The sequence below is a fragment of the Sceloporus occidentalis genome, unplaced genomic scaffold (assembly GCF_023333645.1).
Source record: "Sceloporus occidentalis isolate IW3139 unplaced genomic scaffold, rSceOcc1.0.p SCAF_319, whole genome shotgun sequence".
In the NCBI taxonomy this organism is placed as follows: domain Eukaryota; kingdom Metazoa; phylum Chordata; class Lepidosauria; order Squamata; family Phrynosomatidae; genus Sceloporus; species Sceloporus occidentalis.
The window spans coordinates 193,664-220,221 of NW_028317299.1; the positions used below are offsets into that span (position 1 = coordinate 193,664).

Sequence of the window (26,558 nt, forward strand, 5' to 3'; positions counted from 1 at the left end):
TTCTTGTTCTGGGAAAACCAATATATAACTTGTGTGGGTTCAGTAAATGAGAAAGAAGAATATTACAGCTAAACACGAGCAGCGCAGACATGTTAAAACCAGTCAAGAAGGGTACAAAAAATAAAACCAGCTATTGTCACAGAGGGGTTAAATACATCAAGTGTAAATATTTTAGTTAGGATAGGAAGTTACATGAAAAGAAGCTAAAAGAAATATCCTGTATATATTGCTGTCTGTAAGTTAATATCCCTTTAATAAAGTATATGTAGAAAAACAAAACACCAAAAAAAATCTTTATGGTGCAGAACACCAAATTTCCTGACTCCTTTCTGCAGCCATGCGCCCTCACCATTCCATAAAGTGGAGGGCATAACAAGATTTTTATGTAGTTTGTTGATCTTTTGTCCGAATAATTTAGCTAAAATATATATATATATGTAATACATTTACCTTATTTGGTATTTTAGGTTAATGTTCCTTATCTTACTGAAATCACTAGGACATCTTGTCCCCCGGCATAAAATAAATGAAAACCAGAAATGTTTTGCTTCAATTTATCAGCTAATGCTCTGCTTCTGTTATTTGGCTGTTCATTTCCCCTAATTCTCATGCCATTACTTAGAGAATGTGGACAAATCTGTGGAAAAAAAACAGCATTAAATTATCTTCTCTGAACATGCTTATGATTTTTGTTAAGTGCTTATATCTGCAAGGGACTGAGCAGAATGTTTACGGAGTTTTTAGGTTTTTTTTTTTGCAAGATGCCAGTTTATAATGAAGAATTTAAGCGGAAAGGTATACTGAAGAGGACATACCAAGACATTTTGGACGATGCTCTGCTTCCAACTATATGAGAACAGTTTGGGAGAGGCCACGGCATGACTGTGCCCCAGCGCACAAGAAAAGGTCCACAAAGACATGGTTAGATATGTTTGGTGTGGAAGGACTTCACCGACCGCACAGAGCCCTCACCTCAACCCCATCCAACACCTTTGGGATGAACTGAAACAGAGATTGCGAGCCAGGCCTTCTCGTCCAACATCAGTGCCTCAACTCACAAATGCTCTACTGGATGAATGGGCAAAAACAGAAAAATAGAAAAAAGCAGAAACACTCCAAATCTTTTAGAAAACCTTCCCCGAAAAGTGGAAGCTGTTAAAGCTGCAAAGGTGGAGACAACTTCAAATTAATGTCTATGTATTTAGAATGTGATGTCATCAAAGTCCCAGTTGGTGTAATGGTCACCTGTCCCAATACTTTTGTCCATATAGTGTATGTAGGAGTATAGCCCAGGCAGCTCTGGGCTTCAGGGAAGTACTACTTATTTGCGGAGTATATGTAGATGGCAGGTTTGCTATAAGATAAAATATGGGTAAAATTAACAGTGATGTATCTGCTTTCATGGGTTTCGCATTAATATGGTGAAAAAGGTTTATACAACATTATACAAGAGCTTGGAAATCCCTGTTCCTTCCACCCTAAATACAGAAAGATGTGGGGAGTCATATTTATTCCTGTAGTCCACTTTTAACTCTATGGGGTTTATTCACTAAAGGGAGAGTTAGCTGTTAAATTGTCAGTAACTCCTGCTCTTCACTTTTTATTATTAAGAAGCAGGACTGCCCACCCACATCCTGCAAACGGAGGGCTCCTGCTAGCCAGGTATGTTCATAATGTATAGAGAATTTAAGGAGTTGAAATCACAACCCTCCTGCAAACAGTCCTGTCAACTCTGATATATTGACAAGTGTTTTTTATTCACTGTATGAAAATAGTGAAAGCCTTTATTACCAAAAACAAAGTATGATTTCCTAAGGATTGACTCTAAAATGGACCAAGTGTGCCATCTAGTGGGAGATCTTAATAATGCAACTGGCAATGATTTACACAGAATGCCAAGGAAGCAAATTATTATAATTTATTGTTTTTTGCAGCGTTGTAAAATGGGTAAATATGACATAACAAATAGTGCTTGGAGGGCACACAATCCATTTAAAACTGACTTCAGTATTGAGCTTGTTTGCACCCCTGGCAGGATCTTGGCAGACAAAGTCTTTCTCGTTGATCCATCTAAAAGTCACTGAAAAGGGGGGCAACTAACCATTTTAATGAATATTTTATGCTGTGCTATGTTTGCCAGCTTGTGGTACCTAAAATACCTAAAATGTTTTTAAAACTTTAAACCCCCCCACAAAAATAATGTCACCTGTGCTACTCTGTACTATAAAAAACCTTCTAAAAAACACTGCCCCCCCACTACATTTAAAAAAAAAAACACGGGCATTGCTGTACGTGGCAATTGTTGCTGCAGTTGCACATTACCTGGGTAACAAATCCAGAGCACCAATGCAAAGTGTGTTTTAAAAGCGGATTTTTTTTTGCCAACATTGGACGAGAATGGTGGTGGAATAACTGGAAAAATGTCAAAATGACCAGTCTTATTTTAACCAAACCTTCATTGTTTTAATTAATATTGATGCACAGTTTGTGTAAATCATGAAATGTAACAATACTGATTAGCGATGTTCATTAAGTGCTGTTACAGTGTGGTTTTCATTTATTTAATAAATACCCTATAAAAGTGTTACATTTTGCCCCTTGATATGGTTAAATAGTATTGAGTATTGATAAGTTTTACTGCAATTATGTTGTTATTAGTATTTGCTGAATGTTTTTTTCTCACTATAGATTGTCCTTTAACCCCTTAAGGACCGGGCTGTTTTTTATGTTTTGTACCCTTTGTGGCCAAGGTTTTGCGGAGCTCGTGTTTAGCTGTAATTTTCTCCTTTCCCATTTAGTGAAACCACACAAGTTATAGATTTTTTTTCAGGACAAGGGGGCTTTCTTCAAACACCATTTTATTTATCATATCTAATTTCCTATTAAAAAAAAAAGTTAAAATATGATGAAAAATTTTAAAAAATTGTGTTTTTGACACATAGGGACTGACTAATAAAATCTTAATAATATATTGTCTCATCCGGGGGCCACTTTATGATGCAATTTGATTGTATTTGTGTGGCCCCCATAAAGAGCATCACAGGGATCGCGTTGTGGGGAAAGATGAAAGACCTGCGCTCGTCAGATTCTTGGAATATTTGTCCAGTCCTAGATATTTGTCGTAACCAATTTATTGTAGATTTTTTTGGAGACTGTCCATGAGCATGCGCACAGAAGGTAGCCATCATCAGTGACCACCTCTGGACCAGATTCACTCAAACTACTTCCTCTTCCTGCGTTATTCCTGTCAGTTTCTCGGAAACATATAGGGTTTTTTTAAGTAATTTTTACATCCTGAATGTAGTAGATTTTTTAATCACAGGATTTTCAGGTAAATTAAAAATGTTTTTTTTCCCCCGATCAGGCATCCTTTGCTGATTACATAAAGGTGTTCAGTTCAGATAGGCCGGCATAACCCTCACCTTGTTGCCCTGACAAGACACGTCACTATATTACTGACGATGCGATTATGGGTAACCTGGTGAAGGCCTGGGCCAGCTATCTGGCACATCGGGTAGACGCCCAGAGGATGCCACGACTCCCGCTTGAGTTAACTGGCTGCAGCTGGCCTAAAAGTGCCCCATGGGGGTGCAGTCCACCCCTGGAAGAGGTCTTGAAGGCTTACAATCTAATGTAGTCCAGTCAACAAAAAGTATCACCTTTACCAGATGGACTCATTTTCTTTCCACCAAAACTATACATTTCTATACCTCCATAACGGAGATTTATTGCCCACATCAAATAACATGACCCTCAGCCAGCCCTCCTCGGCTACGACAATTCCAACGACCCTCACATGAGCCATGGTAGTTTTGCTTCGAACAAATGCTGCCAGTGCCAGTTAGTAAGCCCACTCCCAGTCATTGAGGGCCCTGCTGGAGGGAGTGCTTCAATGTTACATCCCCTTCGAGTGCCCCGTTGAAGCCCCGGCTAGGGGAAGCTTCCCGCTTCGCCTCTATTCAGGGCTCCCTCCTTCAGCCAATCGGCGCCGAGTTCCTCCTGGAATGGTTGCCATGGATACGATGGGACGAGCGAACTGCCCGGGATGGTTGCCCTTCATATAGGGGGCGGAGCCTAGAGACCTGCACCCTGGTGACGCAGCGCTGTCACAGCTCGTCCTGGATCAATGGGAGAGCAGACGTAGGCCAGCCTCCTCCCACCTGGATACCCGGTGGGCCCCGAGCATGTAGGAGCGAGGCTCTGCCACGGAAGGCGCCGGGCGCTGCACGCTTTCAATGAGAGGCACGGTGTAACTACCCATCGCGGCCCGTGTGGGCTCCGGTCGGCGTGTCAGGCCTCGGAATCCGGGGGTACAGATTGCAGGCCGTCGCTGACATGGCTGGAAGCATCAACCCTGGGAGTGGGGAGATCATCCAGCTCAATGTCGGGGGCACCAGGTACGGCAGGGGGACGGGGGTTGGTTGGGTGTGTATATGTATATAATAAATATATATTATGACTATATAAGCAAGCATATACATGTGTGTGTATGTATATATATGTATATAAAATTACATGCACACACGTTTATATATCCGTAATGTATATAGTTTTTCATTCCCTATTCACTATAACACACACACACACTAATTTATAGTGTATAAAGTTACACAAGTTACAACCCCCCCTTCGGTTGCATACATTAAGTTATAGGGGCAGCCATATCCATAGTAATTCCACAGAATACTAGAAGTTTCATCGACACCATATACCAAGGGCAAAAGGGTTAATAAATTACTCCAATATCACTTTTATTTAGTAAATACCCCCTTGTACTATGGCTCCTAAAACATCACTGGGGGCCCTTGTTTTTCCTACGGTATGTATATATTTGGGAACGCACCCCTTCCTGGTTCTTGACGTTTTCTGTCTGGCTCCTGTATTCCCCACCAATCAGCCTGTGATATATTCAATGCCCTATTCACACCCAAAGTGCCAGCTCCGCTATCATACATTTATTAACGCCGCGGGGGCCACTGGCTCCGAAACTTCAAGCGAAGGATCATCAAAGGATGTAATTTCAAAGTTTTCTATAAAATGCGGGGCAAACACGCAAAAATGTGTCAGGACTTGGGAAATCAAGTATTATTATTATTATATTATATAGCGCCGTCATGTTCCGTAGGGCTGTAGGGAAGCTCACTGGTACCTTTTTTGGTGTTTTGAGTTCCCTCAACTTGAGCTCTTAGTTGGGTTCATTTTAGACACAATTAATGATCAAAATAAGTTTTTGATCATTGAATTAAATAGCATTGCTATATTCCCAATGCATATGTGAGTATAGCCTATATATATTCCCTGCCGTTCTAAGGTTTGTAGTCGCTTACAAATTTTGAAACACAAACAAAAAAAAAATAAAATACATTTTATCCATTAAAATACCATCTAATGTTGTAAATGACTATTGTAGCTGGAAATGGCTGATGTTTGATGGACCTTTGCGACATTACTACTCTACTTTATCGATATATTTCTGCATAAGTCCCCACCTAAGTGACCCTCTAAAACTTTCGGATTTCTGTGTAAAGTTTCAGGAATTGTGTAATTCTGCAGAATAAGCTTTTTCCCTTTCTCCCGGCGTTATGCTGAAGTTACCATCGAAAATGCCCCCTTATGCCATGTGAAATGCGGGGGGTGGGCACATTAGGCTGGACACCGATACGGGTTATGTCAAAGATCTGTACATCGTTCGTAATGATTATAAATAAAAGTGGTACAGAAGTGCCAAATTAGAAAAAAAACTTGGCAAACCTTGTGTTTTTGCACAACTAGTTTATTATTTTTAACTTTTTTTTTTTAGGTTTTGTGGAGATTTGTTTAGCTTTTTTTGGGGAGTGGTGGGTAGGGTGGTCAAGGCAATTTTAGCCTACAATTATTATCCCTATGTAGTTAATCCACATACACATTAAAACTATTAATCAGTAGTGAGCTTGTACATAAATACATTAAAGCCACAGTGACTTAGCAGTGTTGTGTGTGTGTATATATATATATATTTTTTTTAACTAAGCCACTAAAGTAAATCGAATTACCGCAGAACATACATTTTGTTAAAGCACAAAGCATTTCTGTAATGCCTCCTGTCGTAGGAAGCGGTCTGCGCTCGATTGTACAGGTCTGGATGTTTTCCTTATAAATATGCAATGCGGTTATCGAGCCGCCAGATCTAGTTTCGTTTGCCACAAAGGCCCCCCGCTGTATGCTGAAATGGAATACTGTGAGCGTACCTGGGAGCATCCAGGCGCCAGCTATGCCTTTGTGGGATACAGGTGGGCGGTCCTGCATCTGTGGGTGGGGCTAGTCCACCACGCAGGGAAACTGTGGTTGGAATGGAAGTGGGCGGGGAATGGGGGCATGACCCAGATGTATATAGTTCAGTGGGATGTCTCTGCTCTGTTATGGGTTCATAGCTTAAACACTGGAGATCACCGACTTCACTATGCGGTGTGAAAGGTCAGGTCTGAATTGATTGATTTATATAGCGCCATCATGTTCTGCAGCGCTGTACAATGATCAAGCAATGTAACAAGCGGTGCATCACATAACAATTGGGTTTGCAAAAGGTAGGGGCAGAATACACTCGTAAATCATCAGAATGTTTCAATTCGCTGTTTGAACGCCACTGACGCAGAAAGAATATAGGGAGAAATAGAGATGGAAGCGAGCAGAAACGTTCTCAATAGCCAATCAGGTGAATTCGTACTGTACGAAGGTCTGAGTTGGCCCCGACCACTGCGTTGTTAAATTATTAATCACGCTTCAAAATTCTTCCTACATTAATAATGCATTATGCAGGGCTAGCTCATTGCTTCATACAAGTGAAGCCCTTTATAATGTATAGTGAAGTCAGGATGTTGAGATGTTTAACACTGTAAATTCCCACATTAGTAAAGACTCCTCAGTGTCCCTCCTGGCCGACAGGAGTCATCTATGTGAAGGTCATCTGTAATGCATAAGGTTTCCTTTTAATCTGGTAATACCACCTCTTCCCACTTTAATTATGCGTTATACAGATCTAGCTCTGCCATTCCTCTAAGAGAAACTAGAGCACGCTGTCTCTTCACAGTGACACATTTCCGATAAAGGGCTTCATATTGTTACAAATCACATTTTTGTAAATAAATCAGACCGTTGTGGGTGAGCAGTGATGAGATAAAATACTTACTTTTTCCGCTCTAATAAAACATGCTAAAATAATGATAAAAATGTAATGTATGGCAAAGATTTCATCTTGCTACGCTCTAACATTAAGAGTGCAGCAGAGCATTGTATGCAAAGATGAATGTCCCCACAATATCCTGAGCTCCTAGAAAAGAGGGCACCAAGCGAGAACAGGGACTGTATGCTCTACAGATACAGAAATAGACAACTGTGCTATCGGTCTTCAAGGAAATCAACCAAAGAATACCTTTTGGTGGACCAACAAGAATAGAGTAGAGCTTCGTAAGCTTCCAAGTCCTTGCATAACATCAGAAGATGAGACCTTTGGTCTTGGAAGTTTATGGGGCTCTATCCTTAAAGGACCCAAACCTCTGTGACTTTCCTCCCAAAAAGGAGAAATGGAGCTATAGAACCACAAAAGAACCCTCCAGGGGCCGTCTCTGGATGTTTGTGGACTGGTAAGAATATGATAAATGTTAAGTCACAGAAGGGGTTCAAAAATATACAAACAGATTGATGTAGCCTCCTGGCTTCTGGAATTTGTCAAGGTGCGTATTTTCCCCTCTTTAGGGGGAACAAAACTTTTCCCAATGGTAAGTAAATAATTGTAGACCGCTCACAACTAGAATAGTTCCAGTGGTCGTTACTATACCAAAATATATTTTTATACATTTTCAGGTTCAGCACATCGAGGCAAACGCTGATGTGGATTCCGGATTCTTTCTTTTCCAGGTAAGCTCAAAAATCCCACCTCTGCTAAGGGACTAGCTTAATAAGCGACGGGGTTAAAGATACCTCTGTAGTGAGACATACGTACCGATCGTGGCGTACGCTTTTAACAATTCAGCTAGAGATAGGTGAGGTGTTGTACTCCCCGACGGTATCCTGAACATCCACGTCTGTTTTTGCCAGCGCAGGTCTCACTCGTTCTCCATCTTTGATGAGTTAGTCTTTGAGTTCGAGACCCCTCTGGCTCACCCAACTAGAGTTCCAACCTCTTAATGTTTCCTCTTTTCTGTTCATCAGAAACAGCTTTCTTCCATACTCAACTTGGACCCGGCCACCATCAATGTGTGGATGACAGGGTCCATTTCCGACACATTGCTGGCTACTGAAATTGCTACCAAACTTATACATAAAATCAATACCCAAATCGTACATGAGTTCTGCGACACTTCAGGCATAGATATGGCCTGCGGACCCTCCTCTATGACATATATAACCATACAACACTATAATATTGGGTACAGCGGCTTTGCGCTGTGAAGGTTGTATAGAAACATTTTTTTAACTAATTATTTTCGCTTTATGGTCACTACTTAGGTGGTAGAAACAGAATGTTGACGTCCGTCTGGGAACACAAATGTATAAAATGCGTTTTTTCTTCTAGTCTGCTAAGCGGAAGAATTTCAACTCTTCGGGATGAAACTGGAGCGGTGAGTAGCTTTTTGTTTGTTTTGAAAGAGTTTCTTTGAACTGTTTGTCTGTACATCTTCCTTGTATGAGGAACAGATCACTAATGTTTGAAAAAGGCACTTGAACGTAACAGAACACTGAGGTCTGAATAGCCTGCATGAGCTAGAACCAATGCTGGAGGTAAATATATATTTAGGGAGATGTATGTCCAAACACATCTCCTCCATGGCAACAAAGTGGGACGCAGGGAAAGGGGCAAATGCATAATAGTGGCAATCCACAGAATCCCCCCCCATGCTTATGCAGAAGGAACAGCGTTGATGGCTGGCATGTGCCTTTAGAACAAGAGCTGCAGCCTTCGTTCTTCCTTTTGCTCGCTGCTCCATCTAGTGGATGTTTGAAATATTGCTGCTATGGGAAAGTGTCAACGAGAGCACGGCGCGGACCTGCTATGATTAGTGAAACCACTGCTTTATTTCCATGGTGGAAGAGTTGGATGTCTTTCTTAACCTTTTAACATATTAGTAATTCTGTCTTTTCTTTAAATTCCAAAAGTATCATTCCAAAATAAGTCGATGAGCTGCTAGATTTTTAAGGGTCTCTAAATACTTATTTGAATTTTATGGAATACAACACAACACATATAGATATATATCTATATATATATAGATACATATATCCCTAGCAGAGTCTGTTGCGCTGTTACCCACATAAATGATACATTAACCCCCCCCCCAAGACAAACACGGTTTTCTTTACTCAACTGTTTAATATGAAAAAAAATCTAAAAAAAGTAGGACAAGTCAGATCCCCCCCCCCCACACACAATTCACACAGTTACATTTTATGTATTCTTTAAAGTTACATTCTGATCACGGTTACCAAAAGTTAGGTAATGTTTGTTACAGATCTCTGCTTCCATGAGAGAGAATAGTCTGTTACTACATAATTAAACCCCAAAAGCAATAACGCCAATATCATCACGAAGACACAAGATCACCTTCTACAACACTACAGAATATAACTCAATAAGTAATATGAGATATATATTACCTTTAGCTTATCCCTTATTTAATTTACTGCCGCATTTAATTTTAGAAGTACTTTCTTTGTAATATATGTAATATATAATATATATTATATAAAATACAAATCTACATACCTGTTTTAAATGTAAAATTTTTACAGTAAATATTTGTTTAGTTTAGAGGGTAGAAGTGAAATTTTTATGGCTCAGAATGAAATTATTAAATATTTTTTGTCTGCCTGGTAGTTTTTTATGCCAGCCTTTTTTAAATTCATTTAAATTATTTTTTTCTAAGCCGGCTTGCGAATCTTCCACGTACCGCACATATATTGTGCCGAGCACCTACAGCCTACATCCAAAGGCAAAATCTTAAGTAATAATTTGTAAAATATATTGCTTTTTTGCTTAAGGTTTTAAGTGCTTTCACTTATTAAGAGGTCTGTTAACTTTAATTGGCTCCATAAAATGCATATTCAAGGAAACGAAAGTGGCGGTTTATTAGTGATGGAGAAATTAGATATTTTTTTTTTAAATGAACTCTTCTACCAGTAAGTTCTTTCTACTTTTTTCTGTAATTCCCACTAATGTGGTCTTTTTCTCCATTTTTTTATTTTTATAGATATTTATTGACCGAGATCCCACTGCATTTGCACCAATTTTAAATTTTCTGCGCACAAAGGAGCTTGATTTAAGGTACAAAAAATAGCATTTTGTTTTATGAAATATTTTGCTTCAAAATAGTAAAATTTAGATCAAATTCCAGTTTAGTTTTTTATTACCACACCATTCGTACCTGTTTACCTGGGTAGCTTTATTACCCAGAAATACTGATATTGATCTTCAGGAAGATTTACTCCCCGCAATTAATATTAAGGACGTTAGAATTGTTGTATATTATAGGAGCGTGTGAAACATTAAAATCTGTTTTTATTTTTGGGATTTGTTATCACGTCACTTTATCTGTTTTTTTTTTGGGGGGGGGGGTTGTATTCTACCAAACCACACATGTTTTGGATACATAACCAAAATACCTGTATGCATTTTTTTTCCCCTTGGAAGTTTTTGGGGACGGAGTATGGGAAAAACCACGCAAACGATTTGGTAAAAAATGTCTTCACTTACAAAAATGTCTATTTACTTTTGTCAGGCTCTACATGTAATAGATCATTTCAGCCTCTCTTCTTTGTTTCAGGGGTGTCAGTTTGAATGTCCTACAACATGAAGCTGAATTTTATGGAATTACGCCATTAGGTAATTAATCTCGCATGTTATTGATCCTATTCATTCATTTAAAATGCATGTTGATTAACTCAGTTCTATAGTAAAGAAATTGTGTTTTTTATTTTTATTTATCTATTTATTCCTGTTACCGTGGTCTCTATGCTCACGATCTTTCCACTTAAAGTAATAGGCGTGAGTGCACAAATATTGCCATTAGAATGAAAGCAAAGACCCCCGTCTCATTCGCCATTCTCGGTCATATAGTATATAATATGGTTACTGCCCGGATGTCTCCTCGCGCAGCAGGGGGAAAGTTGTACCGTTTGTGTAATTCAGAAGCGGTAGCATAAAGCTCGGTTAGAGAGGACCCATTTAGACCGACCCCATACGGAAGCTGCTTCTGCTCTCGTGGTTCACCCGTTTACTACATTAAACATTCAGGAACATATACATCACACATACGTTAAAACTGCAGCAGCAACATTAAGGTCATTCTAGATAACGTCAGAAGAAGAATATGCAGCCCCAGCAACCTCCTAAAACACAATGTAGTCTCTTCTGAAACTGTGTGTTTTGATAATCAGCCGTTTTGGGTTTTGCCCCCCCACAGTAAGAAGATTGCTGTTGTGTGAAGAGCTGGAACGTTCGTCCTGCGGCAGCGTCTTATTTCACGGTTACTTGCCCCCCCCAGGTAATTTGGCAAGTTCATTTTTGTAGCACAACACTTACACCGCGCCCTCCACTAATATGTTCATGGGTCCCGTTTTACCTTGTTTTAGTTTTCACATAATGCCAACACTCTCCTGTTTTCAAGTGATTCCCAGCCGTAAGTTCACGTGTGACCCATCCCCCTCGGCGGACGGTAAAGCGGCACAGAAGCCATGTGAAGGAGCCGCTCAGGGGAGTGCAGTTCAGCCCACGCTTGCGGCTGTAGAAGGAATGGTTAAACTCGGTGGGTACTCTCGTTTCTATGTTTCATATACCAATTTTTTTTGCTTCCTTTCCTTCTCCATTTAGGTCCATTTTAATATACTATTAGCTCCAAAAAAAATATAGAGAAATAAAAGCAGTTATCCCCATTACAGATGCTCCATAGAAGTATCTATAAATAAGAATTTTTGTCTCCCGCACATCTAAAGGTAACATCTTTTCTCGCTGTCTCGCAGTGTCTCCCTACCTTCTCCAACAAGCGCTTCCCTGCCCCCGTTTCTTTTTCCGCAGCTACGCTTCTTCTCTTGCCTCTTGTTCATTTTTCTTCTTTCTTTGCCCGCTTCTCCCCAGTCTCGGTGCCATTGACCAGGCCTCCCCGGCGCTTCTGCAAAATGAGGAACATGTGGAGAGGCTGTACCCGTGGTGTGGGCCGTCGCTCCGTTCTTCTGTGGAAGCGGTCCGAGAGGCCAAAGTATTGCAGACAGATCTGCGGAGAAAGAGAGGCGAAGAAACGGTTCTCTTTCTCAGGGCCGGACTGGGACTGAAAAGCAGCCCTGGAAAAATTTGGAGACCAGCCCCATATAGTTTATCTCACGGTGAAGCTCTTCTACCCACACGCACCCCTTATACATACCCGCATCACACTATTCGCCATTCTTTTTATCTCATTATTTGTCACTCTGCATCCAGAAATGCCTTATACCCCTATATGCCACTCTGGCATATAGGGGGTTAAAAGGCATATCATGGGACAGAGTGGCATATAGGGGGGTATAAGGCATTTCAGGAGGCAGAGTGGAATAAAGGGGGTTAAAAGGCATATCATGGGCACTCTGCCTCCAGAAAAGCCTTATACCCCCCTATATGCCACTCTGCCTCCCTGATATGCCTCAACCCTCCTATATGCCACTCTGTCCCATGATATGCCTTCTAACCCCCTATATGCCACTCTGCCATATAGGAGGTTAAAAGGCATATCATGGGACATTTTTGTTTACTTTATATGGCAAGCCGATCCAGCTTGCCATATTAAATAAAAAATAATATATGCCACTCTGTCCCATGATATGCCTTCTAACCCCCTATATGCCACTCTGCCATATAGGGGGTTAAAAGGCATATCATGGGACAGAGTGGCATATAGGGGGTATAAGGCATTTCTGGAGGCAGAGTGGCATGAAGGGGGTTAAAAGGCATATCATGGGGCACTCTGCCTCCAGAAAAGCCTTATGTCCCCTATATGCCACTCTGCCTCCCCGATATGCTTTATACCCTCCTATATGCTCCTCTGCCCCATGATATACCTTTTAACCCCCTTTATGCCACTCTGCATCCAGAAATGCCTTATACCCCTATATGCCACTCTGGCATATAGGGGGTTAAAAGGGATATCATGGGACAGAGTGGCATATAGGGGGGTATAAGGCATTTCTGGAGGCAGAGGAGCATATAGGGGGACACACTTACATACACACACATGCCGAATTTTTTTTTTGTTTTTAACAAATACAAAAAACATTATACAGTACAAAAAATACATTATTTTACTCACCTTCTGCTTCTCTTGACTTCCTGGTAGCTGCACACTGTTCTCCTCTATGCTGACAGGATGCCACTGACCTGACATCCGGTGCTGCAGCAGTCTGAGTGCGAGGGGGCGGAGCTTCCACCTCACGCTGCTCCCACACTATGCAGCCATCAGACTGCTGGGAATGTAATCTAAACGGCCGGTGCGTGCTGATGCCGCCGGCCGGAGCTACTTTAACACTTTTTTTTAATTTATATGGTAAGCTGGATCGGCTTGCCATATAAAGTAAAAAAAAAAAGTATTGAAGCAGAGGCGGCCGGCGGCATCAGCACGCACCGGCCGTTCAGATTACATTCCCAGCAATCTGATGGCCGCATAGTGATGGGAGCAGAGTGAGGGGTGAAAGGTCAGTGCGAGGGGGCGGAGCTTTCACCCCTCACACTGCTCCCATCACTAGACGGCCATCGCACACGGCTGCTGGGTGCTGATGCCGGCCGGCCGCGTCAGCACCCTGCGGCCGCTTTGATTAGATTTCGGGCAGCCTGGGGGGCAATTGCCCCCCTGCCCAGCCCGCCCCTGGCACCGAGGGAGGCGTTTAATGCCATTTGCAGCCGCTCAGCGGCTGTCTTCATGGTTAGTCTGCCGGCCGCCCAGCCCACGGACCTTCCGGCCCACCGGGAAATTTCCCGGTATCCCGGTGGGCCAGTCCGGCCCTGCTCTTTCTCCGTGAATCTGTCTGTAATATTCTGGCCTCTGGGACCTCTTCCTCAAAAGGGGAGCCACGGCCCACACCACGGGTACAGCATCTCCCCCGTTCCTCACAATCAGTGACCGGAGAAGTTAGGGTGACTCCAAATGACAGTTCCTAACATAATCTGCCAGACGATAAAGCCTGATAGGAGTTACAGCCCGAAATTGGTTCATAGCTACACTTTTCAATGCAAAGCCTTTAAACGATACAAAACATGCGCTCTGAACTCCTCAGTCCCAAAAAAGCAGGAATTTTCGGGATAACGACTTCCCCGCTGAGCGTTTTATAGAGATTTCTTACAGAACATCTGTACATCAGCAGCGATACAGTGCTTTGTATACATAACACAGATCCGCCATCTCTGATTTTCCCCTCCTAGTGTTTTCTTCCGACTTTCTCTCAATGGGGTTGCTTCCCATTACATGAAAAGACTCAAAACCTACAGAATGCCGTTGTGACTTGTAATAACCGTCGTCTCCGCTGGCAATAAACGGAAAGCCATTTTGATCAGCGTTCAGTGCCGTTTTAACATTTAAGTCATTGCGTTGGGGAAAACTCACTTTTCGCAGCATTTTCACAGCGGTGATCCGAGAAAATAAAAATAAAATCCGCGACAAATGCTTATAGGAGCCGCACTCGCAGGCATAGCCGTCTTCGAGCAAAAGTCTAGTTATTAAGTATGGCTGGCAGTTTCTACTTAAGAGACTTATGATTTAGTGAACGTGTCAGCTTCAATAGCCCCATTTCACCGGAGGACGGTCTCACGAGTTCAGATCGGAGGAACGTTGATGGATCAGCGATGGTGATGCAATTACGGAACTTGCCAGCCGCGTACCTGACCTGGAGATAAATGGGGATGCGGCGAGCGCGCTCTCTCCGTTTCCCAACCAAGGTTGCATTCATCCCGCAAACCGGTCAGATTGCCGTCTCGTTTGAGAATCCAATTTTTTTTTCTATTGGGGGCGTTCAAGATGGCAACATCACAAACAACCCATAATTTCACTATAATGTGGGGGGGGGGATGTAAATTGCAAACTCTAGACTATGATTAAGAAGCCGCCGCCGACGACATCGTTTGACGGTTTGGAAAGCGTCCCGTTTCTGCTCGTTTGTCTTTTAGCTGTGTTGTGGAAATGCTGTCGGCTGCGGAGCCGTGATGGGTTATTTTTTACATTTTTTTTTTTGTAGGGTTCCCAGTGGATCCCCGGAAAGTACTAATAGTGGCGGGCCATCACAACTGGATCGTAGCTGCGTATGCTCATTTTGTGGTCTGCTACAGGTATGAATTATCCATCGTGGTTTATTTTGTTCGTGCGTTTTATCGGTCCCTGATTATTTTCCCAGATAGCTCCTTGTCCTGCATAACACCAACCATTTCTCTTATGGAACAACATGAACTTACAACTGAATAGTCTATTCATTTACAATTTTTCATGGGAAACTGTGTGTGTATATATATATATATATATATATGTATGTATATTATACACAATGTTTTTGTTTCTCTTTTTGCATATCAAGTTAGTTGAAAGTGAAATAAAAAAAAAAAAAATCACATTTACTGCCATTTTCTTAAGGATGTTTTTTTTGCACACAAACTATCTGCGTTTGGGACCGCAATTATTATTCGTTTATTATTTATCCGTTTTTAATAACTTTACCTTTTACAGGGACGGCTGTGTCAGTGTTTTTGTTGTTTTTTTTTTGTTTTTTTTAATATAGGTGGTTTTCACTGTGTGCCCCTTGTGCAAATGTTGTGTTTAGGGGGAACAATCTGTGGTGTCTTGGTGCAGAACCGTCTGGTACCAAGTCTGTCCGTTACCTTCCTCTGTTAATAAAATAATAATATTGTGTGTGTGTTTTTATTTTTTATTATTTTTTTTTTTATTATATACAGAATAAAGGAATCTTCCGGCTGGCAGCAGGTGTTTTCAAGCCCCTACCTAAACTGGACCATCGAGCGCATAGCTCTTAATGCAAAAGTTGTTGGAGGTCCCCATGGCGACAAAGACAAAATGGTGGCCGTGGCTTCAGAGAGCAGCATCATTCTATGGAGCATTCAGGACGGAAGCAGTGGAAGTGAAATAGGTAGGAGTCGTCGAGGTCCAGAGCAATCACCCATGGGGTTATTTCCCATTTATACTTGGAGTGAAAGAAAGAGAGCCGCTGTTATTTGATGTTTCGGCTACACCATACACATATATTTCAGACAATTGTAATTTTCAAACGTTGTGGCACCGGTTTGGGGAAGTCCCTTTCCAGCCCAAGTTCACAAAGCACCACGTGTTTGGGGTGGAAGAACTTGACCGGCCGCACAGAGCCCTGACCTCAACCCCGATGAATAAATTGGAACTCTGAGAGCCAAACCTTCTCTTCCAACATCAGTGCCTGACCTGACAGAAACTCATTCAGGTGTGATGGTCAGATGTCCATACATTTGGTCGTATAATATATAATACAGTATAATCATTATACACACATTTTACTTTTTTATTTTTGTCTATAGGTAAAAACTTCCCACCTTTTAAGAGAAGCGATTTCCCCCCCCCCCCACACGCACACGCACGCACGCACACACACGTGTAACAAAGACAATTCAAGTAATTGAGAATTAAAATAGAAAAAGTTCAAAGCTCAAACCTTTGAGCGTGCAAATTCAGGGGTTATGATTTTACATGAAATATAACGTCATCTGTAGTGCTGTTGGGACTGTGATGGAATTGGGCACAATTTGCTAAACGATGCATTAAGTCTATAAAATACTTGAAGCAAATTTCCCAAATCTCTCACTCTCTCTCTCACTCTCTCTCTCACTCTCGCTCTCACACTCACCCTTTGTAAGGGAAGGGAAAACAGAATGGGATACTGATGAGTTCTGCTTGTTCTGTCACTTTTAGCTTCTCTAAATTAACATATATAAAAAATAAAAAAAGCTACAAGATACCATAGCATCGTATTCGCTTTGCTTTAAAAAAAAAAAAAAGTTAAAATATTTTAATGTCCTTCCCTGGATAAGAAAATACAATGCGGTGACTGAACGCAGCGGGGGGATGTTGGGGGAATTACACGGATCCGCTGCAATTAGGCTTCCGTTGCATTTCATTTGGACGCGCTCTCTTACTGCGTTCTGACTGCGCTTGTTGGAAGTGACGGTTTGGGATTACATGTGGGATCCACGAGGCGCTCTTTGTTCATCCCCTGTAAAAGAGGCGATTTGTTGTTGCTGAAACTCTTCAGCCCTCTGTAACGCCATCGAAAGAAAATTACAAAGGCTGGCATGTCTGTGATAGAACTGTCCCCCAGGCTGCCGTGCCTTCAATATTACTTACCGGAGACACCGCGGCCAGATTGCTGCTATAAGCAGTATTTTACGGAGCGGGGCCCTTAAGACGGGAGCATGTCATTACTTATATGATCTGCCTCCCGGTGGATAGCAGTCAAGACTGTCGAGCCTAAGCAGGAGTGACGCTTTAAATTCCTTCAGACCATTCAAGCTGTCTTGCTTGATTTCCCTGAACCTCGTCTTCCTCTGGAGTAATCAATTCTACTTGTTTTCTCTGTTTTTGGTGTCGCCTACATTTCAGTGCTGTTTGTTTGTTTGTTCCTCAAAAATTGTTTTTTTTTTTTTGTTTGTTTTTTTTTTTTTTTAATGGGATATTTTTAATTAAAACATTGCTGATGTTAATAAGCGATACGACGAGCACAGGTATCCCTTTAGATTCTCGGCTGTAGGTGCCGGGCTTGCTGCTTGTTTATTTTGTGCAGTCAGATGTGCTCGGGTTATACGTAGAGCTGTGTAGGTTAAATGGTATATATTTCTGCCGCAGGGGTCTTCAGTCTCGGAGTGCCGGTGGATGCCCTGTTCTTTATCGGTAACCAGCTGGTGGCTACTAGCCACACAGGCAAAGTTGGCGTGTGGAATGCCGTTACTCAGCACTGGCAGGTATGTTACGGTGTTACGGAAGGCCATTTTGCAGCAGTCGTGAAAGAGATTAATAGGGACAGGGAGTTTAAACATGCAAGCATAGGCATGAGGCTACCCTCGACATAAGACTGAGGCTTTCACACCTGGGTGAGAAAGGGACTGACTAGTTACTAGTGACCTGGGGGTTGTTCATATTTCAGATTCTCTCATCAGCCTTCCATGTGCTAAATGTCTTAGTCGCTGCTATATACCCCACCGTTCAAAAGTTCGGGGTCACATAGAGAACGGCTAAGTGACCCCAAACTTTTGAACAGCAATGTTTGAATGTGAAAAGGCTGGGTTTTGTTACTTGTCTGCTGGAATGTCTCCTGTGCTTCCTACTCCATTTTAAATAGGGGGGTATTGGATGCTCTGCTGTTAGTTCCAGAGCAAAGTTCCTCAATAATGCTGGTCTTTCTCCTTAGGTTCAGGACGTCGTCCCCATCACAAGCTATGACACTGCTGGCTCCTTCCTACTCTTGGGATGCAACAATGGATCGATTTACTATATAGGTGAGCTGAGCTCACAGGTGTTGGGTTTATTTTAGTTTTTTTGACGGGCATCTGTGCCTTATTTTGTCTGCGGCTATTTTTATTCTCTTTATAGATATGCAGAAATTTCCATTGCGTATGAAAGACAACGACCTTCTGGTGACTGAATTGTATCACGATCCCTCCAATGATGCTATCACCGCTCTCAGCGTCTACCTCACCCCCAAAACAAGTAAGCAGAGAGCAGGAAAGCGGCATTCAGGAGTCCTTAAGCTATGAGTAGAATGTTAGAGCAAGGAAGTGTACGTTTGCAAATGCAGGGCAAGAAGAGATATTTCCAAAACTACAAGATCTAAGTCCAAGGTCTTTGTGACCAGAGATAGAGAACTCGGAAGGCTGTGAGAGGATACAAGTGGCAGAAGTTCTGCAGGACCCTCGTAAGTACTTGACCCTGTCGGGGAATCTTCAGGGACTTCTTCCTGAGGATGCCCATGTTCATGATGAGTTGCTCCTTGGCCATGGAAGCATCCCTGAACAAACAAATGGATTTCTTCCAATAGTCATTTAATAAATGGGATCAAGGTACATTTAGGAATACTCCCTTGTGAAACAAAAACTTAAGTCTAACCAAGTTTGATGAGTAGTAATAGTTCTCAGTGAGCAGCCATGTTCTGCTTACCGCAGCCTCCGGAGCTTAGGATTGCCTCCCCTTAAATAGGCATACTGTGCAACCTTGTATGTTCATGTCCGTGTCTCTTTCCCAGGTGTTAGTGGTAACTGGATAGAAATTGCTTACGGAACGAGCTCTGGCGCTGTGAGAGTCATAGTGCAGCATCCGGAGACCGTGGGCTCAGGGCCACAGCTTTTCCAGACGTTTACAGTCCATAGGAGCCCTGTGACGAAGATCATGTTATCGGAGAAACACCTTGTCTCAGGTACTTGCAGCCTTGCATGATGTTTTTCATTGGCCTTGTCTATGGGGTTGAGCTGGTGGGCTGTAGACGCCGGGATGATATAAAGCAAGTGCATGCAGCCTGCAGCTCTTAGTTGATGGAGAACTTGTCGGAGGCCATTGAATTTTGGTGAGCTGCTTTTCATTACAAAAGACACCATAGTTCCCAAATGGTGGGTTTACTCCACTGTTGGTTCAAGTAGTTGAATGCATTACTATGGCTGAGCAAGGCAGTGCAGGCTACAGCCAGACGTGTGGATCGGTGGAAGGACCAACACTCCCTGCTCCTCCAACAGAGCTTTCCCTGCGACCAAGTCATTTTATCTGATGTGTGTCAGATGTGTCCCTGTGAGTGGTATAGACGTGGCATTTGTTAACCCATTTTTTCCCCTCCTCTAGTTTGCGCTGATAATAATCATGTTAGGACGTGGACCGTGACTCGTTTTAGGGGAATGATATCCACGCAGCCAGGATCGACTCCACTTGCGTCATTCAAAATCCTGTCCTTAGAAGAAACTGAAAGCCATGGTAGCTATTCTTCCGGCAATGACATTGGTACTTATCCTTTTTATTATGGAGGCTTTTTTTTTTTATATATATAAAAAGATACTGTTACAGTTTTAATTTAAAATGCAAAAATATGTAATTTTTAAAGAGATGTTCTGTTCTGATTGTTCTTCCCTTTCCCCCAAATTAGCTGTGTATATAAATCTATGTAGGTATACATAAACTATATTTATTTATTTTTCTGCACAGGTCCGTTTGGCGAAAGGGATGACCAGCAAGTGTTCATCCAAAAGGTTGTTCCGATAACCAACAAATTATTTGTGAGACTCTCTTCTACTGGAAAAAGGTAACTGCCCATTCTGTTTGAAAATTATAAATTACAAATGTTTGATTTATCCTTTTTAACTTTAAATGCTTCAGTCCGTGACCCAGTTTTACCTGTATTATTATTGCAACTATTTCTGTGAATACTTTGTTGGCCCCTTAAAACTTGTCACGTACTTTTTACAGACGTTGTCTTCTTTAGGAGAGATGCAGTAATGTCTGTTTTCCTGAAAATGAATTGTTTCCGCTTCTTCTTTCTAAAGGCTGTAATATCTATCTATCTTTATGCTGCCCAATTGGGCAGGTAGTTGGATTATAACTTGTGCTGCAGGTTTGAATGTTCTTAGCCTAGGGCCACAAAGTCTTGTGTTTTTTGTGAGCTCAAATTTAGGAAATTGATTTTATTTTTGTGAGCTTTTAAGCTTCTATGGTTCTGTTAAAACTATAAAGGGGAGAGGAGACACAGGAATGGTTAAATTCATTTTTTTTACATTTAGTTTTTAACTGATCTGTGATTGGTCTCTTAGGATATGTGAAATTCAAGCTGTGGACTGCACTACAATTACATGCTTTACCGTCAGCGAATGTGAAGCATCTAGCAGAATGGGCTCCCGGCCGCGGCGCTACCTTTTCACCGGCCACTCGAACGGAAGTATTCAGATGTGGGATCTAACCACAGCAATGGACATGGTGGCAAAAACAGAGAGCAAAGGTAATCAAAGCAGCGGTAACGTGCTCTGCTCGGATAGACTGTTGGCAAACGAATAATACGTTTTCTAATACCTTTCAGATGTCGGAGGCCCCACAGAGCAAGAGCTGCTTAAATTATTAGATCAGTGTGACCTCAGCACATCTCGGTGTGCCACTCCTAACATCAGTCCAGCCACGTCTGTCGTTCACCAAAGCCGTCTTCGTGACTCCAGCTCAAGGTAAATTATACCAAGGACTCATTTGCATTCTCCATCCTCCTGTGTGTTGGCTCGGTATGTGGGGCGGGGCCCCCCCCACGATTTTTTCATATGTCCTTTTTAATGGGGCATAGCAGATGTCCATCTTTAAAGGGAAACGTCATACACATTGCATTGATATTATACTATTAAAATTAGATTTTTAAATGAGTCGCGCAAAATATCACATGACAGATAACAATGGCAGCCTCAAGGTCTGCAGATAACGGTTGATTCAAAGAATATTAAACAAAAACTAGATTTTATGGCATTTTATATTATGTTTGTGTGTGTGTATGTATATGTATGTATATGTGTGTATGTATATATATATATATATATATATATATATATATATATATATATATATAGAATATATATATATATGACTTTTTTTCTTGAATGGTACATACATGAATATAGACGCTTTTCAGCAAGTGGATTCTGAACAATGTGTGATAATGAGACATACAACAAAAAAATTCCCAAACTATCCTTTTCTTGTCTTTGTTACATTTAAAGAATCTGTCTGCTTTTGTCACCTTTCTGACCCTTGCCCTGATCCATAGTCTTTAATGCTTTATACTATTATCTTCTGTATACACTAATTGTTGGTCAGTCACTAGTAATATTCCTTTTCACCTGTTTTGCAGTTTACAACTTCACCATGAAACCATTCATGAAGCTGCCACCTATGGCTCGGTGAGGCCGTACAGAGAGAGTCCACTCTTGGCCAGGGCGAGGAGAACGGAAAGCTTTCACAGCTACAGAGATTTCCAGTCCCTCGGCTTCGGTAAGAACACTGATGAAAAGGCTGCTCCGGAAAATGGGAGAATGTTGGTGAAAAGCGAAGTAAAACCATTGGATTGGGAAAGCTCTAACCTTGATAAGAAGAGTGTAGTAGCTCCAAGAGCTGGCAAAGTTCTGGAAACTACAAAGGATGCTTGCAAAACACCAGAAAACACAGAGGCTCCCAAAAAAGCTGTCGACGATGACAATGAATCCAAGTCAGAAAATAAGAAGAAAAGCGGGTTCGATGGAGCTTTCTTGGGAAGAAGGAAGGTTTCGCAAGCTCCTCTCTTAGGCTCATCACCAAGCTCTGGAGATGGAGGAGACGAATCGCCTGGTACAGCATCGCCTTCTCCAACTAAATCCACCGCTTCCCCGCGCCGTAAGAAAAGCGACTCCTCCTGTCACGATTATGCTTTGTAAAAATCAAGAACCTAGACTGTCCTGTAGCTGTACAAGCATGGTAATGAACTGCTTCTAAGAACCAGAGACCGGTCTGACGCTTCTCAACAGTCCAGAGAAAGAGATGCTCTTTTAATTTATCTTGCCGATGCGTCTTGTTCATGTAAACAACACTATTTATTCTAATTAACATAGTAGAAAAACCTCCATGCTAATTCACTATTGGTTTTGTAGCCGAGTCTATTGAGTTTAACCATCTCTCTAGACGGCCTGCAGAACATACTTTTTTTTTTTATTATTTTTTAACAGCTTGTTTACATATACTAGTTAATTAACTTATTGATTACAGTTATTTATCCCCGTATTGGAAGCACTGATGCTGTAATAGACATTTATAAAAGATATTTAAATACTGGCAGATTTTGCACGCTGATTTTTTTGTGTTGCTTCTGATATTGCAATATTGCACTCTGGTGAATTCTCCAATGCACCATTGAACTTTTTTTTTTTTTTTGTATATTTACACACTTTTTTTTAATTTTATTTAGGAAAAAAAACTGCATTATTGTTCTAAGCAGCATTATACTTTTCCAAAAATTGTACAATATTACCTAAACTGGAAAAAAGAACACTAGTTAATAGCATTAAATGGATAAACTCAGTCATCATCGCTTGTGATTGTGTACCTACTTATTCTTTTTATTTTTCAGTAATCCAGTTTTCTTTCTTTTAGGGTAATTTTGAAGTGCAATTTCTTTATTTTAACATCGATGAGCCAGTAAATTATTATTGGCGGTACTGCAAAGAACATATTTCTATTAATGGAGAAATACAATTCATGTTAATAAAAGGGCCAGAGTGAGAACTGTCAATATTGATTGATTATTAGAAGTTGTAAATGTATTGTTTCCCACAGTGGTTAGGTTTGTTTCACAGTAAATTAGCTGAGCATAAGTACAAATGAGTGATCGGTGGGGCTGCTCTTTTTAGTCCTGCTTGGTAAGTGGAGTGTTAAACTGTTAAAATCTGCCTTCTACAGAATATAGATGTGTTTTCTTCTAAACAGCCTCCCCTGTACTTTTCTATAGCAAACCATATATTTTTTGCTATGTTTTGTGCCAAATCCACATCTTTTTCATACACAAGAAGGTAGCACATTGATGCTACGGACGAGTGCCTTTGGCATGGCATGTAACTAGCCACTCGAATGCATTAGGAGAGTTAGTCTGTAGTTGGGTTGCATGACAGTAATCCACACGAAGAACTGTTTCCTCCATTGATCCATTAAAATGATTGCATTACTACCCCTTTATTTATCAGATACCTATAGTGGGGAAAAAAACCTCTTAAAAATGCACTCTTGTATCTGAAATATGAAGTTTAAAATGGCAAAGAAACTTAAGTGGAACAGCATCTTTAATTATGGAAAACAACTTTGCATATCATCACGCAAGATAATTATAAATGTTTTTTTTTGTTTTTATTTTTTTTTTATTTAACGTGTTGATTAGATTCAGAAGCCATATGCCTGTCCCACGTATGTTTAATTAGAATAAATCATGGGTTAATACATAAACACTGGCCTGAATTGAAGTTAGACACTTAGAAAACTATGTATTTTTGGTTTACTGCAGGACGGTTACTTTAATACGCGCATGGAGATTATTCTTCCGGTGATGCCTTTTTCCTCAATTCGAACCACAAAAGGGCTTTTTGTTACTTGCAATTTCATACATGTTTATAGGAGATGCTCTCATTACTGTATTCCCACCATGCTTAAGGCAATCTATACATGTTTTTAAAGCACTTTTACTGGTCTTGCCATCATATTCAAAGCTACCCCTGCTTCCACCCCTCTGATATATGGTTTGTGGTAGTATAAGCTGCCACCAGCCTTCTGTTATATCTGTCTTGCATTTTTCGTCTCCACCTCTCTGCAGGGTAAGAAGCGGGGGATTTTAATCTTTATCTGCTTATTATGCTAGCTGCAAGTCAAGCTCTGAGGTAGTAAGTCGAGTTTATCCTGGAGCTGGGCATGGATAGGTTTGAGAAGAGGTGTGGAGCTGGAACGAGGAAGCCCAAAACGATCCACCTCTGTCATTCGGTCCTCAGGTATGAAGTCTCGCTCTGCCTTGGCTTGGATTGTACACACTCTGGCCAGCTCACCAATGTCTGTTTTTCTTGACCAGTACGCCTTAATGACACCAGTCCATGCTAGAAACTGATCAACAACAACAACAAAAAAAGTAGGACTACTTGTAAATATTAAAACTATGCCATCATTTGGTCTATTAGAAGTTTTTAAAGAGTTTACTGCTTCAGGTCAGTTCCACATACAACTGGTAATGCTGAACCAAAAACACTGTCCATTTCTTCCATTGTCTTTTTTTTTTCTTCTTGTTTTATTTAACTATAAAAAGGCAATTCTTTGGTTTAAAAGTTGTGCTTGCCCTCTCTATAGAGGCGTATCCGTGAAGGCCGTGTGCTGTTTCGTTACTGTACTGAAGCTTTTTATGGTACTAACAAGGTCTTCATCATCCATGTACTAGAAAACAAAGTGGGGAAAAAAATGTTTTGGATTAATAGATTTATAAAGTATATGAGACAAGCGTGTAGGTATCTCCGCATACATCCAGGAGATATGGTTGGTCTCCTTTTGAGGGATATAATGTTATATGTTCTACAGCTATTGCTATTTTAAGATTCTCCCCAGTTAAAGCTATCCAGTGATAAAGAGATCCACCAGGTTCTCCTGAGAGGCAGCACGTGGTATAGAATTAGCCTGGATGGATTCAACAGTGACAAGGAAGCCCCTTTACCATAAGCAACAGTATGCATTCGCGCCATAACACAGGATCTACCCAGGCTGGCTGATCCAGAGTTGTGGATAGTATGGAATATGGCAAGGACTGACACCAGGTTGAGGCGATGAGTTAAGACTATATTTCACCCCAAACGGAGTAGACAGACCAAACTTTTCTACGCTAAATTTCTCTAGCCATGTATGTTTAATCTGTATAGCAAATCCGCGCACTCACCATCCCGCTGTCATGTCCCTGTAGAACGCTGTCCCATACCGAGCTGTCCACCAAGGACTTCTTATCGTGCGAAGTCATCAGCTGGCTAGCACTGCGGTACAGGGAGTTCTGGGAGAAGCTGTGGCTGATCTGGCTGTGGCTTGTTTTACGGATCACCGTTGACTCCAGTCCTGGGATCTTTATTTCAGATATTCCCTTCAAATATAAGTTGTAATAATAATAATGTGTGAAAATAATGGATAAATACTTGTTAAAGGGACGCAGGTTGGATAATAGACTCACTTATGCCCCGCCGAGTCCTGTCCATGCTCCCCCAAACCTACATCCATCCCACCCAAAAATGTAACATTAATTTGATATTTGTAGCATCTGTGCTCAAAAAGAAGGCAAGCCATGCAAACCAAACCACTACACACAACACACACGTCCAGCTTGGGCCGCTGCAGTACCTCTGAGTGCATTGTGAAACGTTTTAGGGTTACTTGGTTTGATGAACCGGAGAGAACGGCAACCGGATCACACTGAAGTATGAAAAACGTGAACCAGTTACCAATCATGCAATGTCTGTAACAACTATGATGTCTTTATTCCAAAGTTATTATATGGATTACAACCCTATCCCATATTCTGTCAACTGGTGACCCAACCTTACAGCTACATCAAGATCTGTGTAGCACTGGTCTGAATAGCAAACATTATTAAAAAAAAATCAGTAACCATTATTATGGATAAAACTTTAATTTTGGACAGTCTATTTCGCATTTGTGTGAGTTCTCCCTACTAGACAAACACCCTGACTCTTTATTATACTGCTTGCAGTAAACAATAGTATGGCTCAGTGTTAGTCAATGTCAATGACTATATATAATTAAGCAGGACTTCATTAGCACTGCCATAAAGCATCAACTCAGTGTAGTGTTTGAGCATGGAAAGTCACCCAAAATGTCACATGACTGACAACAATGGCAGTCTCTTGGTCTGCAGAAAAAGGGCATTTATTGTGAGAAAATGAAATAAAAACAATTTTTTTTATGCTAACCTACAATACAGAATACAGCACTTGGTTAAAGACGCAAAGAAAAAAATCCATTGGCTGTCCCCTGTAAATA

The 26,558-nt window shown here is 41.2% G+C and overlaps 2 protein-coding genes across 2 annotated transcripts in view; one reads left to right on the forward strand and one right to left on the reverse strand.

Moving 5' to 3' along the window:
- The first annotated feature begins 4,335 nt into the window (after nt 1-4,335).
- On the forward strand, nt 4,336-22,432 carry LOC149274818 (BTB/POZ domain-containing protein KCTD3-like). The gene is made up of 18 exons (XM_089505235.1): nt 4,336-4,397; nt 7,840-7,893; nt 8,552-8,597; nt 10,224-10,297; nt 10,797-10,855; nt 11,436-11,516; nt 11,640-11,777; nt 15,223-15,313; nt 15,932-16,122; nt 17,862-17,977; nt 18,424-18,511; nt 18,606-18,722; nt 19,255-19,425; nt 19,842-19,997; nt 20,199-20,295; nt 20,801-20,985; nt 21,064-21,202; nt 21,874-22,432. The coding sequence occupies exons 1-18, from the start codon at nt 4,336-4,338 to the stop codon at nt 22,430-22,432; spliced, it is 2,424 nt and encodes an 807-aa protein (XP_089361361.1).
- Nucleotides 22,433-24,866: 2,434 nt separating this feature from the next.
- LOC149274819 (usherin-like) overlaps nt 24,867-26,558 on the reverse strand; it is a 287,860-nt gene continuing 286,168 nt past the window's right edge. The window contains exons 71-72 of the mRNA XM_089505229.1: nt 25,450-25,644; nt 24,867-24,956 (exon numbers count right to left, since the gene is read on the reverse strand). Of these exons, the coding sequence (XP_089361355.1) occupies nt 24,867-24,956; nt 25,450-25,644 (285 nt within the window). The remainder of the gene's footprint in view (nt 24,957-25,449; nt 25,645-26,558) is intronic.